At 42.5% G+C, this 16,607-nt stretch overlaps 1 protein-coding gene across 1 annotated transcript in view; it reads right to left on the bottom strand.

The window, feature by feature from the left end:
• The window catches only part of LOC308117024 (receptor-type tyrosine-protein phosphatase mu), a 176,173-nt gene that overhangs the window by 108,701 nt on the left and 50,865 nt on the right, over positions 1-16,607 (bottom strand). The window contains 4 exon segments of the mRNA XM_080475615.1: positions 2,776-2,950; positions 4,601-4,716; positions 6,471-6,549; positions 10,860-11,134. Of these exon segments, the coding sequence (XP_080331741.1) occupies positions 2,776-2,950; positions 4,601-4,716; positions 6,471-6,549; positions 10,860-11,134 (645 nt within the window).

The following is a 16,607-nucleotide window of genomic DNA, read 5'->3' as shown; positions in this document are numbered from 1 at the left end:
TCGTCCGGTAAATCCTTTGTCTCTATGGAGAGATGGCGCCTTCATATGCATTTTAATGCACGGATGCCACAGCTGCCATTCAATTCCGTCTCCGCTGTTATCACTTGAAACCATTTCTGCAGGAGCACAACTCAGCGGCACAATGTATTACAGCAAAAAGGCATTTCATTTAACTTTGAAAAGTTGCTGCTTCACAAAAGCAACAGCAGCTTACAGTGATGAAATAATTCCTGTAGGTGCAGTAATCCCTCCGTTCAACAGCCACTGCAGATGCACAGAAAAACCAAGGGATTACCGGTGTGAAATACACTGAAGTGCTGGAACACTTCAGGATATTAACGAGTCATTTCGCACTGTTTAAGCCAAGCAAGGCAGCTTTGCTGGAAAGGTCTTCGCCTGGCGCTGGAAACCCGCATCGGCGTGCAGGCGACAGTGGCAGCCGTTCGCAGGGGTCAGCGAGCAGCTGCTGCCATGATGTTGACCATACATCCAAACGCTCTGCTGACAGCTGTGTCCTCCTTCACCACAACACCTGCTTTCTAGCCCGGGTGCGATCCCACAAATGCACATGTACGCGCATGCGACATAAGAGGCCAACACATGCACATGGAGCCAAAGGGTAAATATACTAACTGCGCTCAGAACATGAATAATCCTTGAGTTTACCACATGTAGGTTTAAAATACTCAAAACTGACTCGACATTCCTGCTAAAAATTCCAAATATATTCAGCTCACAATAATAAATCACAGAGAATGGCACTAGAAGTAGTGAACTGCTCAACGATTAAACCTTTTTTCCCCTCGACTATTTTGATTAATCAACAAATCATTTCAGACGAACAGACACAACTGCAAACACGTGCCTGTTCCTACCACCCATCTGACATTCACCACACAGACGGCAGCAGTAAGAGCCGCTCCTCTGCTCTCTTGTTAGATTAGTTAGACCCCAGTATTTAAAAACCCTTCTTTCATTTGCCCGTTACATCCACTGAGCCTCTCTTGTTAAGATGCACGAGGCCCTCATTACGTTGTGAGCCTGCCTAATTGGGTTGCAGCGAGTAAAGAATTGATCGGCTCCTGATATGAGAGGAGACGGTCACAGGAAAAAAAAAAAAAAAAAATGAGTTGCTCGACTGGCTGGCCTTCGATTTTCGGTGGCTTTTCTCATTAGTGCCGATACGGCTGCACCTCGGGATCCTTGAGCCGGCGGCGTGGCCCACAATACCGTGTTGGAGCGCAGCGAGCGCCACCTCGCAGCTTCCAGGTGATTCTAACCGGGCCAAGAAAAGAACCAGTGCTCGGACAAGGAGTAATTATCCTCCTTTCAAAAACTACTGGCCGCACTACGGGAGAGCTCATCACGGGCGGGGGGGGGGCAGCACTGGGCCAATCCGTGGCGCATGCTGGAAACACATGCAGTGCACTTCCACATAGGCACATAAATCTGATGGAACACTGGCATGAAAGGCAGAAGTGATTATCTTGGATAATCAAGCATTCACTCTCCTCATGTTGAAGGAAAAGGCAGTGTATGGTAATGTGGATTGGGGGGGGGGGGGGGGGGGGGGGGGCTGTAGCAGGCTCATAATCCGCTGAATAGCTCCGTGGTCACTCCTCCAAAAACGAGTCACGGACGCGGCGGATACACATTTAAGGAGGATTTACAACTCAGACACATTGCGAGGAGGGTTAAGCACTTGTTTTATGACTGCTACGATAAGAGGAGGTATCAGTTTTTATGTGTGACACTTATAAGCACAAAAACGCCTCTTCTTCTCCCCCCCCCCCCCCCCCCCGTGATGGAGCTGGCTTATGTCAAAGTCATCGAGGTGTAAAATCTCTGAGGAATTTTAAACGGCACGAGTTACGGGATTCATACACAAGATACGTGCCTAAGTGTGGAAAATTATTGCATTTTAAATATTTATCGCTGAGGCACTTAAACAGTTTGTCTTGAGTAAAGATCTATCTTGTAACGCATGGAAATACCGCCACCTCGTCAGTATGCGCGAGCGCGGGGATGTTCAAGTAATTGTATGGCTGAATTTATACACGAGTGTGATTCTGAGTGCCTCCAGTGTGTCAGTAAATTTTCTTTGAGTACATCACTAAAGCCCACTGATACACTCGGGCAGAGAGACTTTATCTCCCTCTACACTCTGCTGTGTCTGGGCCCGGCCATTCTCGCATGATTGACAGACCTCGATCTGGACAGCCAGGATTAAACCTATCAATCACATAAAGCTTGGAGACAAAAAAAGAAAGAAAAAAAAAGAAAAAGAGAAAACGGGGCAGTAAATTCAATTGAGAGCGCAGGGAGAAAATTGAGGTGAAGAAATATAGAAGGCCATTACCGGGCTATAGGGCTGAAGGAAAGAGGGGCCTTGCAGGATTTAGTTTCGGACGACTCCATAAATTCATATCAAATGACTGCAGGAGAGAAATATCAGTGAGGTTACTGTAAACCCGGGCGCCTCTTGCCTTTGTGATCTTTGAGGAGGAATTGTGCTCGTCAAGGACAGCGTTAACAGGCAAAGTATTAAAGTCCTCTGGATAACAAATCAACAGAAAAGCACTAGAATCTTTTTTTTTTTTGCGCGTGGCCTTAGAGGGCATTTTCATCCACAAACACGCAGCGGCGCATCCTGTTCATCTCCCGTTAACTTTGCTCGATGCATGGAGGTCGTGTGGATTTGAAAACACGCTTTCCCGTGTTGTTTTCGTCGAGGACGGCTTGTGTGTTTTCCAGCGCGCCGGAACAAATACTCACGTTTTATGGTCAGTTCGCCATAATTGGACACTCCAACGCCTTTGTCTGAGTGGACAATGCAGCGGTAGCGGCCGGAGTCGCCCTTGGTTGTGTTCTCCACGTCGAAAGTGCCGATGAAGCGCCGGTTGTTCCAAGGTTTAGTGGCTTTCATTGGGGCCTCCCGTCCACCAATGCCCTGTTTTGGAACCGACACAAAGACACAAGTGAGCCTCCGAAATGGAAAAGGTTTTAATAGACAAAAGTGGCCCGACCTTGCATGTTTCAGAAAACTCCAGTTGAGTGTACTTGTCTGCGCTTGTTTGTTTGTGTCCCTATCATTTCCGTCGGCGGCCGATCGCAGGGGTACATCCATCACACCGGGAGATGCACGTGCACGTGCTTGCGCACACGCACACAGACACGCAGTGGGTCGTCCCCAGCTGTCACCTCTCACAGCAGGCAGATGGGGGACATTTGTTCATTAGAAATATTTCTTCATTACTGTCATCAAGGGACTTCACTTAATGTTTGTTTTCCAGCTCCTGTGCTAATGAGGACGTGTTTGTTAAAATGATGGAGTACCTGGCAGAGGACCTTTACCCGGCGTCATGCTCCCACTGATCACATGTGTGACAGCGTGCTTAGCAGCGGAGCCAGCAGGGTTGTGTCTGCCAGATGCACTACCTTTGCTGCTCGGAACAAGGTCAAATTAAGACTGCTGCGCTGCTCGGTTGTGCCAGATATAGTACACAGTATCCACGGAGCCCGCGTCTATATAGGTTAAGACCATACTGAGGCGATCTGAAACAACTGTAATCCCCCTCTCCCAGACGCAGAGGTCTCTGGGTTTCTGGTGAGCAGGTGAAACCTCCAACACAAGGGAAAAATAAAGAAACGTGCGAATGCCTCGGCTTGGATTTGTCAAATTAAACTCCCACAGTAACTTACCACTTGACTTTGCTGAAAGCAACTTTGTTTTGTTTTTTTAGAAGTGCCTGTGAGACCCGCGGTACTCGCATCAGCTTCAGCTCCCAAATTGAGAAAAGCGTTAGACTTGTGGACATACGTGACGAGGGTGAGATGATATGAGATCAAAAGCAAAGAAATGCAATTTAACACACTTGTTCTTTTATCGGCGCAGACAATCTGTTTACAGAAAGTATACACTTTAAAGTTTGGGCTTGTAAGGCAAAACCTTTGACGCATGATTAGTTTGAGGAGTTATAGTGTGAAAGTATTGGTATACTCTCAACTAAGAGTCAAAGTAAACAAAGCAAAGAAAGGATGGAGTTGTTTGCATTTAATAGTAACTAATAAGAATCCTTTTTACTATCATTATGCATATGCCTAACAAAAATGCAGTTGGAAGTCCGGGCTTTCAGCAAGAAGAAAAAGACATAAAATCGACTTCATAAAGACGTTAATGAGGTAAAACATGTATTTAAGAACTGAAACTTCCATACCAGGGGCGTCGAACACATTTTAATTCAGGGGCCACATATAGTCCAATTTCATCTCGAGTGGACCGGAGCGGTAAAATAAGTACCATAAATAACCTTTAAAATTCAACTTTAAAGTTTCTCTTTGCTGTGGCGAAGTATACGTCATGAAAATGTCTATTTTCACAAAAAGCAAACAATTACAATGGAAAATGACTAAAATCTCAACATGAATCCAATTTTAATGAAACTTTCTGGTACAAAATAGTGAAATGTCCCAAAAACTTTTTTTTTTCTTTTTTTTTTTTAAAACAATCTCTCCCGGCAGCATCAGTTTGATAGCAACGAGGGAGCCATCTTTCCTTTGTTCCACCCAAAAATTCCAAAGAGAAAACAACATTTCTCACCTGCAGCCAGAGGCGGAAGTTGTCCCTTTTGCGTCCATTCACGGTGCAATGGAAAGATGCGGTCTGTCCTGCGTTGACCTCCACTCCCTTTATCGTCAGGAAATGAGGCGTATTCACTGTGAAAAAGACAAATGTGTGCAAAAAGATTAAGTTCTGACATGAGGAGAAGGTAAACATCACTTTGCTTTTCATGAATTAACTGCTATAATTGGTCGTATTTCAATGGTGGTTTTATGGAAATGTATATTTCCGTCCCCACAAACTTTTGCCATCACTCACTTTGGAACTCATCACTTGAGTGTGAAATTGAAAGAAGGAAGACGTTCTGTTGAAAAATGCTGCTCTTTGCTTGACTATGCAACGCTCTTAAGTGCTGAAGGCCAGAAGTGTTTTGTAAGAACACTCCATTAAACACTCCACCTATCAAGAACCTCACTTCTTAACCGCATTCTTTCAACGATTTGAGTGTTTTTATTTTGGTTTTTTTACCCAAACGGAAAAAAAAAATCTATTTTCTAACTGTGCTCATTATCGGTGACTGGGATAGTCCACAGAAACTAACTTATGTGGAACATTTTTGATTAGTCCTGCTATTTTGCATAGAAAAATAGGGCAATTGAGTGGAGCGACCTTGATTCGAAACATAACTGAATCTCTAAAGACTTGGCAAAAGCTAATTCTATCACTTTCATCATCAGGACTTTCACTTCTACTTAATATTTCATAACCTTGTGTCTGAACTACACCTCCTTTATAACTTTGTCCTGTCAATCTATTCGGCACCGAAAAGACAAATCTATTTTTCTCATCACTCCTGTCGTCTTTAATGATGGAAGGAGAGGCAGACCACCCAGTGGCGTAATCACACCTTTGTGCTAGATGTTCCACATGGCCGTATAAATAGAAAATGAATCGGCTGTGCAGCTCTGATCACTTTGCTTATCACTCACAGAAACCCAATTGCCTCTGAGTGGATTATTGATCCGCTCATACTTACACATTTAAACACTGACCACGTCGTGAAGCCTCATCGATTTGCCCAAATACATTTATATGCAACACCTTTTGCCATATAGATCGATCTTATTGACATAACATTTGTAGGAATTCGGCTGCTTTTCAAATGGTTAGCAGGTCATTAGCGCCCAACAATCGGAGTTTGATACTTCAACTATGAGAGGTAGAGTAACGCAGTAATCAATTGATGAAAACCCTTGTGGTATTGATTTAGATTTAGAGTGCCGAGAGTGAAAAGCTCTTGGTATAAACTTAAGGAGTGCCGCACAGACTGACACGACTATCTGTGCTCGAACGAATCAACGTGGGGAATACCAGAGAGGCTTCCTCCTTTTACTCCACATTAGTGGCTTATCCCGAAAGCTGAGTGAGAAAAACCATAAATATGCCAGTGATTACATGTTCATTACCTCTGCAGTACGCAGTGAAGCGATCACACCGATACTCGGTGAGGCTAGCAGAACTCCGAACAGCTGTTGCCGAGATATTTTACCGAATATACTTCGGGGAGAAGAGGAACAGTGGAATCCAAACACGCGACGCGGCGCAACGTATGGCGGGATTTGTTTTTTCCATCTCTCGGAGGACGGTTTACCACAACCACTCCAACATTATTCCTTGAGCACTCTTCAGTGTGTCAACTGTGGGCTCAAGAATCTTAAAGCGGACCAGAGGAAGGAGGTTCACACTTGGACTGAACTGAGCATCATCTTCCAAGGCCTTTTGTTTGACCGGGAGGCCTTGAACAGAACAGTCATGCAGGTATTAGGGGAAAGTGTCATTGAAAGGACAATGACTGTTTGGTGATATTCTTTTATGGTGGAGGCGGGGGGAAAATAAAAAACAGACTTACTGCATTGATGGCCCTGGACCACAACGTCTTTGATGGCCAGCAAGCCACGCTGCCCCGAGGTTACTGCTTCAAACACAATCTGAGGAGGAGAAAGGAGACTCATAACACCAATGATAAATGGCCGCACGTTTTCAAATGGCACCTGAGTGCGGCTGTCCGTGCTCGCGGAGAAGTCCAGCTCGCGCCAACGCGCTCGGCTGCTTCGGCTTCGCCGGGCTGCAGCTGGTGACACAGCTGCGGGCCACTAACATTATTTCCACAATATGTCACAGCCGATAGGTGTTATGACATGCAAGTGTTAAATTAAGTTTGAGCCTTGAGATGATTAGCCCACGGTGCGACAACCAGGGGATGGACGGGAGGGTTAGACTCCAAATATCACAGTGATATTAAAGGTCAGCGCCCCCCCCCCCACCACCGATTTCACTTTCATTGATTTTACGAACATGCAGTCGTTTTAAAGCAATGATGGATGGATGGATGCTTTAATGGTGTGCATATTCAAGCTTTTTAGGTTTTGAATATGTGACTCTTGAAATGGCCTCCCTCATTGGGAAAAATATGTCTTATGATAGAAGATGCATTGGAGAACTCTTTCTGCACTCCTGTGACCATATTACAGGTGGAACAAGTGAATACACATTACATTTGGTTTGGTTTCGAGGTAGATCGGCCAAACATGCGTTTACTGGAGCTGATGCACACTATTTGATAAATCCCATTAACCCTTTATATGTTTGATTGATGTACTATTGTAATGAAAACTAGAAGTTAACACAGGTACATGCTATTGTGCGCTAGATGTACACAAAGTGTGTTCAAGTCATGCTTAGTGTTTTTTTTTAATATTATCACACAGTATCATATAAGATATGATTATAGACTGTTACAACATTTTTTATTCTATAAATAGTGAATTTTATTAGTCAGTTTTTTTGCAACTGATCGTATGATGCAACATATAATTGTGTTTTATCCCGACATCCTTGTTTATTTCAGTATTTCCCAATAAAGGGTTAACCACATGACATTTTATTTTACTTTGATGCAATTCTCCATTGCGCCTCCATGTGTGGATAATGTTGCCTATAACAGTTGCTGTGTCTCGTGTTACCGAGTTCACATGTTTGCTGATAACCCCTGACAAGAGAAATTTGGAAATAAAGTCCAACTGTGCTCCATATGACTGGCGTGATCCTATTTTGGGGGCCGAGTTCTCCGGCAAAACAAATGTTCCTAAGCCGTGAGGGAGGGCGTGTCTCAGCAGACCGTCAGAGTTATGCACTCTATGGTCTGCAGTGCGTTAAAAAAGGAAACACAGTCCTGGTTCCTTCCCAAACTCTGGGTGTGGTGCAGGGACTCACTGCACCACACGCTGCGACTACACATGTTTTGCATTCCATTATCCCCTAAATATAAGCATGCATCTCTCAGCGAATGGTATATATTAATGGCTATGTTCCATGTGTGGCGTCTCACAGAAACATACGCATCCTGCTGGAGCCCCACACCGATGCATCGCAGATTCCTTCTGCAGCCTTGGAATGTGGAGGCGGGGACAGTTACCATTGTCATCTGGGAGACAGGATGCCTTCAGATAAGGGTGTCTAATTATAAATTTCTTTTTTTGTCTCATGAAATATGAAAGTGAATGTCTTGGGTGCCAATTATGGCCTCATTACAGGCTAATTTAAAGGAAATTAAAAGGCCAACCACTCCATATATCGCCACCAGACAAATGAACTGGCCCCCACACTCTAATTGAAATCCTTTGTTTGTGCAACAGACATCAGTCAGCCTGCCTAATAGCTGTGATATAATTGATTCCAACATCAATGATAGTGCAGTGCATAATTGGGCCTGACCCACAGAGTGAAAATATTCACATGGGACAAAGCTGTTGATGTCACAGCAAAGTTCAACATTCTCATTTGTCAGAGAGACAGACTGTGAACCCAACGCTCAATGTCTACATCAGCGCGCCGGTTATCCCCAAGGGACATGGCGAAGTACAACATTACAGTGGGATTGATTAGCTCAGCCATGGGCTCTACTGTATTAAAATCCAAGACAGATGAGCACATTTGAGTTTTTCTCTCTCTCATTGGTGCTCTTATGTGTTTGAGGATAAATCAGCTCACGCACAAAATACCTACTCGGAGCAGCATCTGACATACACCGAGTCCCCATTATATAGAAAACTATAGGAGTATCTCAATTAAAAGTTTTCCAGATGGCCTGACAGAGGAGTAATTATCAAAGGCTGAAAGGCTGGTGATGACTAAAAACCCTTAGTGGTAATTAAAAAATAATTTCCAAGTATCAGGTGGCTTCCCTTTGACAATTGCGTAGGATACCATGCAATTAAAGACACCTATAATTAGCGTCATGTTGTTAATTAATGACAATTTCAAACATCAGTGTCTAATTTTTTTTACTGCGATTGTTGCCCAGAATCATTAGTATCCTCACATTTATGTGCGGAACAATTGCAAACAGACCGTCCTCTGGGCTCTGAAAGGCAACAGATGCAGGGAATTTCCCACAACTCCGAAAAAAGCAGAATGTGTCATCCTGGATCTGGAAATTCATCGTACACACCGAGATTTACTGAAATGGCAAATGGAAAAAGTGAGATGTTTGCAATGATTTTTCACATTGAAACAGAATTAAAAGACAAATCAAACTTGTAAAAAAAAAAACTACAAAAAAACAAACATCAATTTGGCCTCAGCAAGTCTGCAAGGAAGAGGAATTCAAACACGGCAAGCGACTCTCTCGGGGCTTGTTTACGTGATGTTTTCCAGTGAAAATGCAAACTTTCTGTAGCATTTTGGGCATCCGTTTCCACAACTGCTCGGAGACAGTCAAAAAACAAAACTTTGAGAAAACAGCTCAGAAGGTGGAACTTTTTGAAAACACTCCGAGTCCATCTCCTTAATACAAGTCAGTGCAATGCAAACTGGTGCCTTGCTGGTTCACACCTTGTTACTTTATTTTAATGATGCCCTGTCCTCTCAGCAATATGTGTTACCCTGTCCATATACAGTGAGTCCGTCTACAAAGGGCCAGTTCACGAGACAACATTTTCAAGTGGAAAAACGCAAAACCTTTGTTGTGTTTTGGGGGCGCTCTGAGCTGCTAACACACTTTGCCAACGGCTCCCAAGGGGGAATTTCTTTAAAATGCTCAGACTCCATAGTCGGGTAAAAAGCAAGTATTCATGTGTGGGCGGAGCCAGTCCAGCTCACACAGACACAGCAGATTCTGAATGCAGCTCCTATGATCCAATATTCAAATGGAGGAAAATCAAGGAAAAGCAATAGACTTTGAATACAAGGTTACACCATGTGAAAGTGTTGAAGCTGGATAATATGACCCCTTTAAAGTGTATCGTTGTCTGTTGCATGCGTGTGTGTGATGTCATTACAAAAACAAACCGCGACAACTCGGAGCCCAACATGAAAACTATATTATTTTACGTTTCTGTCATTTTCTTGTGAAAGGACACAGTTTTCACAACGTTGCCGTTTAAACGTGACACTTTTCTGACACGACAACGCAAAACAACTGATGCGTTTTCACTCTAAACGTTGGCGTGTAGCCAGGATCCTCCTCCTCATGTCAAAGCAGAAAACATCTGACCAGAATGAATTTGCATCATTATGTTAGAAGGGGCACCGTCCTGTCAACAGTGAAGAGCAACCATCACTGGCAGCTGCAGCACGTTGTGTTCTGCTCAACTGTTGCTGCCCCCTCCCCCCGTCTTACTTTCCTTCTTTTGTCTGTGTGCCCCTCATTAAACCTCCCATCCTGCATTCAGCAGAGACAAGCTCAGCGGTGTCCCTTGTTAACTAAGTTATCAGAGTGGCTATGATGAGCAGGCAGGAGGACTCCCCTCAGCTTCCGCTGTGGACCAGCTCTGCTAGGCCATAATGAAATAATTCACCAGGGGAACAGCTCCTATTGGGAGGGGTTAAGGGGTCTCTCTGCATCAATTAACATTTGGTGGACTTGTGGAACAAGCCCAGCGAAGACTAATAGCCAGACAAGTGTGAAATCACCTTGCCCCGGCCAGCAGTCATGTGCATTGGTAAGTGAAAATGAGTTTTCAGAATTGGAAAAAGAGAACTGGCTCAGATGGTAGGGAGAGAGAACAGATTACCATGGATACAGAGGTAGGCCCAGAAATCAATAATCCTGGGTGTTTTCTATGGGCTATTGTGCAATTGTTTAGAGCTTCTCAAATAATATATTTGTCTTCCTCCACCCAGTGAAAAGGCTTTAATGACTTTGGCTCAACTACAAAGACTGCTCACAATGAATAACCTAGTTCAAGTAATGACACATCGCGCAGAGGATTACTCCATTTCCACCCCGCTTCCTCACCTGGTAGAAGTTGGGCCAGTAGGTGCTGACGGCCAGCTCCACCTGTCCCCAGGAGCGAGTGGCTGGACCCGACACGTTCCAGACGGGCATCCCCATGGGACTGTTGTTCTCCTTGATATAGACGTTCAGGTGGCCCGGGTGGCTGTTGTCCCTGCCTCCGATGTAGTAGTTGAAGATGACGCAGTGCGTGTCGTTCTCCCTCAGCTGGGGTGTCAGCAGTAAAGCCTTCTGCCCCGCGAAGCGCCCCGATGTGTTCACCATCACAAAGGCCGACCCTGCAACAGGAAATGGAAGCGGACATCAAGATTTCTGCAGGTTTGATCTGATTAAACGCCAGATTGCACCGTTCACATGAACGTAGCACATTAATATGCACCCAGAATATCATCCGATTCAGGAAATGGATGTTGACGAGTTGTGACATGCACACGCAATCCTACATCCAGCTGCAACCAGAAACCCAGCATTATTGAACATGGACGAGTTGGCTAGACTAAACTCAAGCTTGTTGAGTTTCTTTTGAAACTGCAACACCAAAGATGAATTTTTCTTCATCAGAATATGACAAACCTGCATTGTCCAGTTGTGATTTACATCACGTGGCAACGTAACATAACAGATCAGACACCACCAATCCGATAACAGTGTTTAAATGGAATGATTTTAATCGGATTACTCGTGGTTTTGTTAACCGTAGCTTGTGGTTGTACATCATTCACACAATGGACAATCTTCTCATACAATAGGTAAAGAAATGTGCATATATATTTGTTCAATCTAATACAGGGGTGTAAAACATAAGGCCAGTGGGCCAAAACCGGACCACTAGAAGCTCCAATCCGGCCAAATCACCAAGCACTTTGTAAAAATGTTAAGAACTGTATTGATTTTTCCAAACAAATTTCTCAAGAGTAGAACATTTTCTTTTTCCATTCGCTGAGCTCATCAGTTATTGGAGATGTTGTGTCATACCCATTTCAGTTCAGGGGCCACATTCAGCCCAATTTTATCTTGAGTGGGCCGGACCTGTGAAATAGTGTCAGAATAACCTTCAAATTCAAACTTTAATGCTTTTCCTTGTTGTGGTGCAGAGTATCTGTGGTGAAAATGTCTGTATTGTCACAAGAACAATAATTACTACAGAAAATTACTCGGACCTCAAGATAAATCCAATTTGAATGAAACCTTCTGGTGCAAAATACAGAGAAATGTCCAAAACACCTGTTGCCGTATGCATGTTTTTACAAACCCGCTCTGTTTGCAGCCCCTCTGATATCTGAGCTCAGGTCTCAGTGTTGTGTTGTGTACGCAATCTTATGATTGAAAATATAAAGTGCAACAACAGTTCTAATATCTCATTGAAAGTTTAGCTTATGACAGATACGTTTAAAGTCTTTGAATGAGAATCTATACGTTGTACCAGGCTAAGTCAGCAATTTGGTCCAGATTGAGGTACAGAAGCTTCTGGATGATTTTGTGTTTTCCAGATGTTGCATCCCAACCAAGTAAGGCTCTCAATAAGCATTATTTTCATGTCTAACTGTGAGAATCGCAGTGCATGACCACTAATCTCAGCCGTTCTCTATATTTGAAGTTTGCTGAAGTAATGTGAAAATCAGAACGTTCTACATGATGTACTTTGCTTCCAAATTGCACCACATGACCTGTACATTATAATTGTTGTAAGAGAAACACGTCAGTATTATGAGCATCAGAAAAAGTTTTTAGAGTAAAAAATAGACGAAGGGTCACAATATTTTCTCTGTGTTCATTTTCCACCCACTGTGCATGTAAACGCCACAGACTGATTCATTAACTTCAAACTTTTTACCATGTAATGTGTTAATTTACAATAATTAGGGACAAAAATAAAAGCCACATAATGGATCTCTGAATAAAAGTGGCAGACTGATGTGAAGATAGTTACTCCATAAGACATGTAATAACTTCGCAATGGTGACGTTCATAACATTTGAATGTGAACTAGTTATATTTATGGAAGATCTGCAGCATATTGGGCATGAAATTATGCATGAAATGCATCTTAAACATGCAGGAGGAAGCTACATAGGGGCTTGGTTTTTTTTATTAGAAGTGAATTCTAATGTTTGTTCTCAACTTTGCATTGGAAAAAAACAACATATTAATCACCATTATTCATCAACATGCATGGAAAGTCTCATCCTGAAAAAATACTGCATATTTCAAAGAAGTCTTTTCCTTCAATGTCGCAGAGAAAGGGAAATGATGAGAAATCAATAAGTTAAAATCTATTTGCCAAGAAAGCCCCATTTAGATTTTAGCGCTTTGGTTCAATATTAAAGGTTAATCTAATTCTCTACCCTCTCGCCAATAAAACACAAGTGAGAATTATTATATTGGCTAACTTTCAAGGAGAGCCAGCTGCACATTCTATTTGTCATCATCTTATTTAGCTTGGCTTGGTAATGAGATGGCACGGCACTTGAGACACGGCCAAGAGACTGAGTTCATGTTCCGATACGTTTTTATTGGCGATTGAAAGGCACATTTTCCTCAGAGGTGAGGCAAACAATGTGTGAGCAAAGAGAAAAAAAAAAGAAATGTTCTGTGCTGCAGCATGTAAAGGCAGGGCTGCACTTAATGTAAATCCATGACATTAAATGCAACACGAGGTGAGTCACTCCGATATAATGTTAAAAAGGGTGAATAACACGAGCTCGATCGGCAGACTAGGTTCCCAGAGTGTGTCGGCAAAACAGCCTCTCACAAAACCCTATTTGTTCCATCGATGACTGGAGCTTGCCCACTTGTCTTGTTGTGCTGCTCGTGTAACGCTCACCAATTCCATCTGTCTCCAGCTTCAGATAATGAGTGGGGCTTCTGTCATGTTTACACAATGAAACAGGAGGAGGAGAGGGAGCAGCGAGTCAGAGTGACACCCAGCCAGCCTCGCAGGCTTTGTTACTCAGGTGCAGGCAGTTGTTGTTTTAAAGACAAGAACATGTTGAGAGGTGGAACAAAAGACGCAAGCAGCTGACTTCCTTGGGAAAAAAAAAATACTTTATATATTATTGAGTAAGAAAAAAAAATACTTTGAAATATCTATTCATCTAGTTTCTGTGCCCTGGATATATCCTGCCTTCTCTGAAAGCATTTGTGCCAACGACTATCCATTTTCTGTAGATATCTGGGTTAAATGCATGTATTAGATTGTGGTACATAACCCTGAGAAAACCTACACATGCACTGAACTAACGTACAAACTCAACACAGAAAGGCTTCGTCAGCTCGTTCCAGGTTCAAAACTCATCATCTTTACCTTCGACAACGAAAGTTGGGGCGGAAGGTTATACTTTTTGTCTGCATCTATTTATCAATTGTTTTTAATGTATATATGTATTTTACCTACTTTTCGCTAAAACTATTAACCCGAATTGCATGAAATTGTCGAATAGATTTTGGGACGTTAACGTTAACCGCTTCCAAATAAATCCCAGAAAACAGAAGAACATGTCCCATACAAAGCGGGTGAGAGAGGCTCCTCATGGAGGAGATCAGAGATCATTGTCTGTTGTCATGGAGACGCTCCCTGCTCAGCCAATAAAATACACAAAACTGTGACAATGATCATATACGTATGTCCAGTCTTCATCTTGACTCTTACAAACACATTTTCTTCTACTAAAAGGAAGTTGGGGGAAGGCAACAGTCAAACTCGACCAGATGAAGTCGGTGCAGCCAAAGTCCATCCCCACAATTATAACATATTAGAAGGAAGTGCCTATTTGCAAACATATGCAATGAGCAATTCCTTTAAATTCCTTTCTGGAAATCAACTGAGTTTGATTCCATGACTGAACATGCAAAATATGCAGTCAGTGGACCAACTGCAGGAAATAATATTAACACATTTACATTGCAAGATTGAAACAGATTATTTAGACTATTTAGAATAAAAATTGACTTTATTTTGAAAAAAAAATAAGTCGTTCCTATAATATACAATTCAAAGCAGCAAGAAAGCAGTTCACTCACCGTGAAAAAATTGAAACGCTTTGTCACTCTTTAAGAGACAATTTTTAGTAATTTAATCAGTGGAGCCACATTATCAAATCTCATTAAAAAGGTTTCGACACCTTTGGCATACAGCACATTTCTGATTTTCATTTTAAGGCACTACAAGTAATAGAAAAAGAAGAATAAGAACATTTCTGCAGTATAAGACAGGGGTGTCAAACTCATGTTAGGTTAGAGGCCACGCAGTGCAATTTGAACTCAAGCGGGTCGGACCAGTGAATAATAATGTATAAAGAACTAAAACTCAAATGCTCTGTTTTTTGAGGTTATTTAGTTTTTTTCCCTAAAACAAAACCAAACATTTAAAGTGATTTCAAACCTGACATCCAAATCCAAGAACTGCAATTTAAATAATATCAGGCCTCAGTTCAACATGTGCTTTACAACTTAGAGATCAAAGTGGATTTATATTACACTATTTACATCTTCAAAGACATGAAACATTTGGCCACATGTAGCGGGAGCTTCGAAATATAGCAGGATCGTTCATAATATGATCAGAATAACTCAAATTCTAGAAATTATCTTAATTATAAGTAATCCTGCTCAGCTGAACTGATTCACACAACATAACTAAAGTTATCTGGAAAACTTAATCTCGCGTTCCGGATTGGACTCCCGGTATCATGGAGGTGACACGGCTCCACCACCACAGAGCTCGATGGCTGTAATGATCAGAGGCTGAATATGCAGGGAGTTTTTTTGGTGAAACTGTATGAATTAGTTTCTGAAAAGATCAAATAACTTGCAGATTGTGGAGTTTGTGATGAAGAAAAATTCTAGCCATATCGATGAGATTCAGCAAATTCCTGTTCGATGATTTCCACTATTGTAACATATATCTGATTACACCTCATGGCCTTTCCACACTTTAATTGCTCCAAAAACACAACCAGGAGAGGGTTTGAACCTCTGACCCGGTGCCTGGTCCGCCGCCACTCTTACCACTGCACCACTCGGTGCACCACGTCTTGTTTTTCTCAAGTGTTTACAGCCATGGAATGACTTTAATTCAACACTGTGTCTTTCCAATGTTGCATATTGATTTTTCTGCACAGCATGAGCACTTTGAAGAGAATAGCGTTGTTCTCCCAGAGCTTTTGTAATGTATTATTCACATTCGTGTCTGATTCAAGTGTTGGGGGGGTAATTATTTCTGAGGGCAGGCAGGAAGTTGTGTAAAGTACACGAAGAAGGTACAGGAGATGAGTTGACTTTCAGGCACTTACTTGTCCAAGCCTCAATCGGGCTCGTCTGTACGAGGACTAAGAGGTCTCCTTAATAACATCCAGCCATCTGCTCAGGTGCCCAGAACTATTTTTTTTTTTTTCCAACCTCCTTTGACGCGCCTGCAACCCCTGGTGTGATGTGAACCGGCACTAATAATCAGTTGATGAATTGTTCAGTCGAGGCTCGTGTTACAAAGACGCCGGCACCGCTGCTTTCCTCTATGATTAAAACAGGCTGTTTACGATTCCTTTCAAACAGCCATGTTGTGACAAGTGTTGCACAGAAGATTTATGCAGAACACTGCTCTTTGTTGGTAATTACAGATGAAAATATTGGATCCCTCCAGGAGCATGTTTTTTTATTTTACTTCATTTATGAAATATACATAAAACAAAAGGTACAATGTAAGTAGCCTTTAATGATGCTTTGGTAATGCAGTTGCTATGACTATCAAAATCA

The sequence above is a fragment of the Lipophrys pholis genome, assembly GCF_963383615.2.
Source record: "Lipophrys pholis genome assembly, chromosome: 1".
NCBI classification, from domain to species: Eukaryota; Metazoa; Chordata; class Actinopteri; order Blenniiformes; family Blenniidae; genus Lipophrys; species Lipophrys pholis.
The sequence above is the reverse complement of the archived record's forward strand: the minus strand, read 5'-3'. Positions and strand labels throughout refer to the sequence as shown.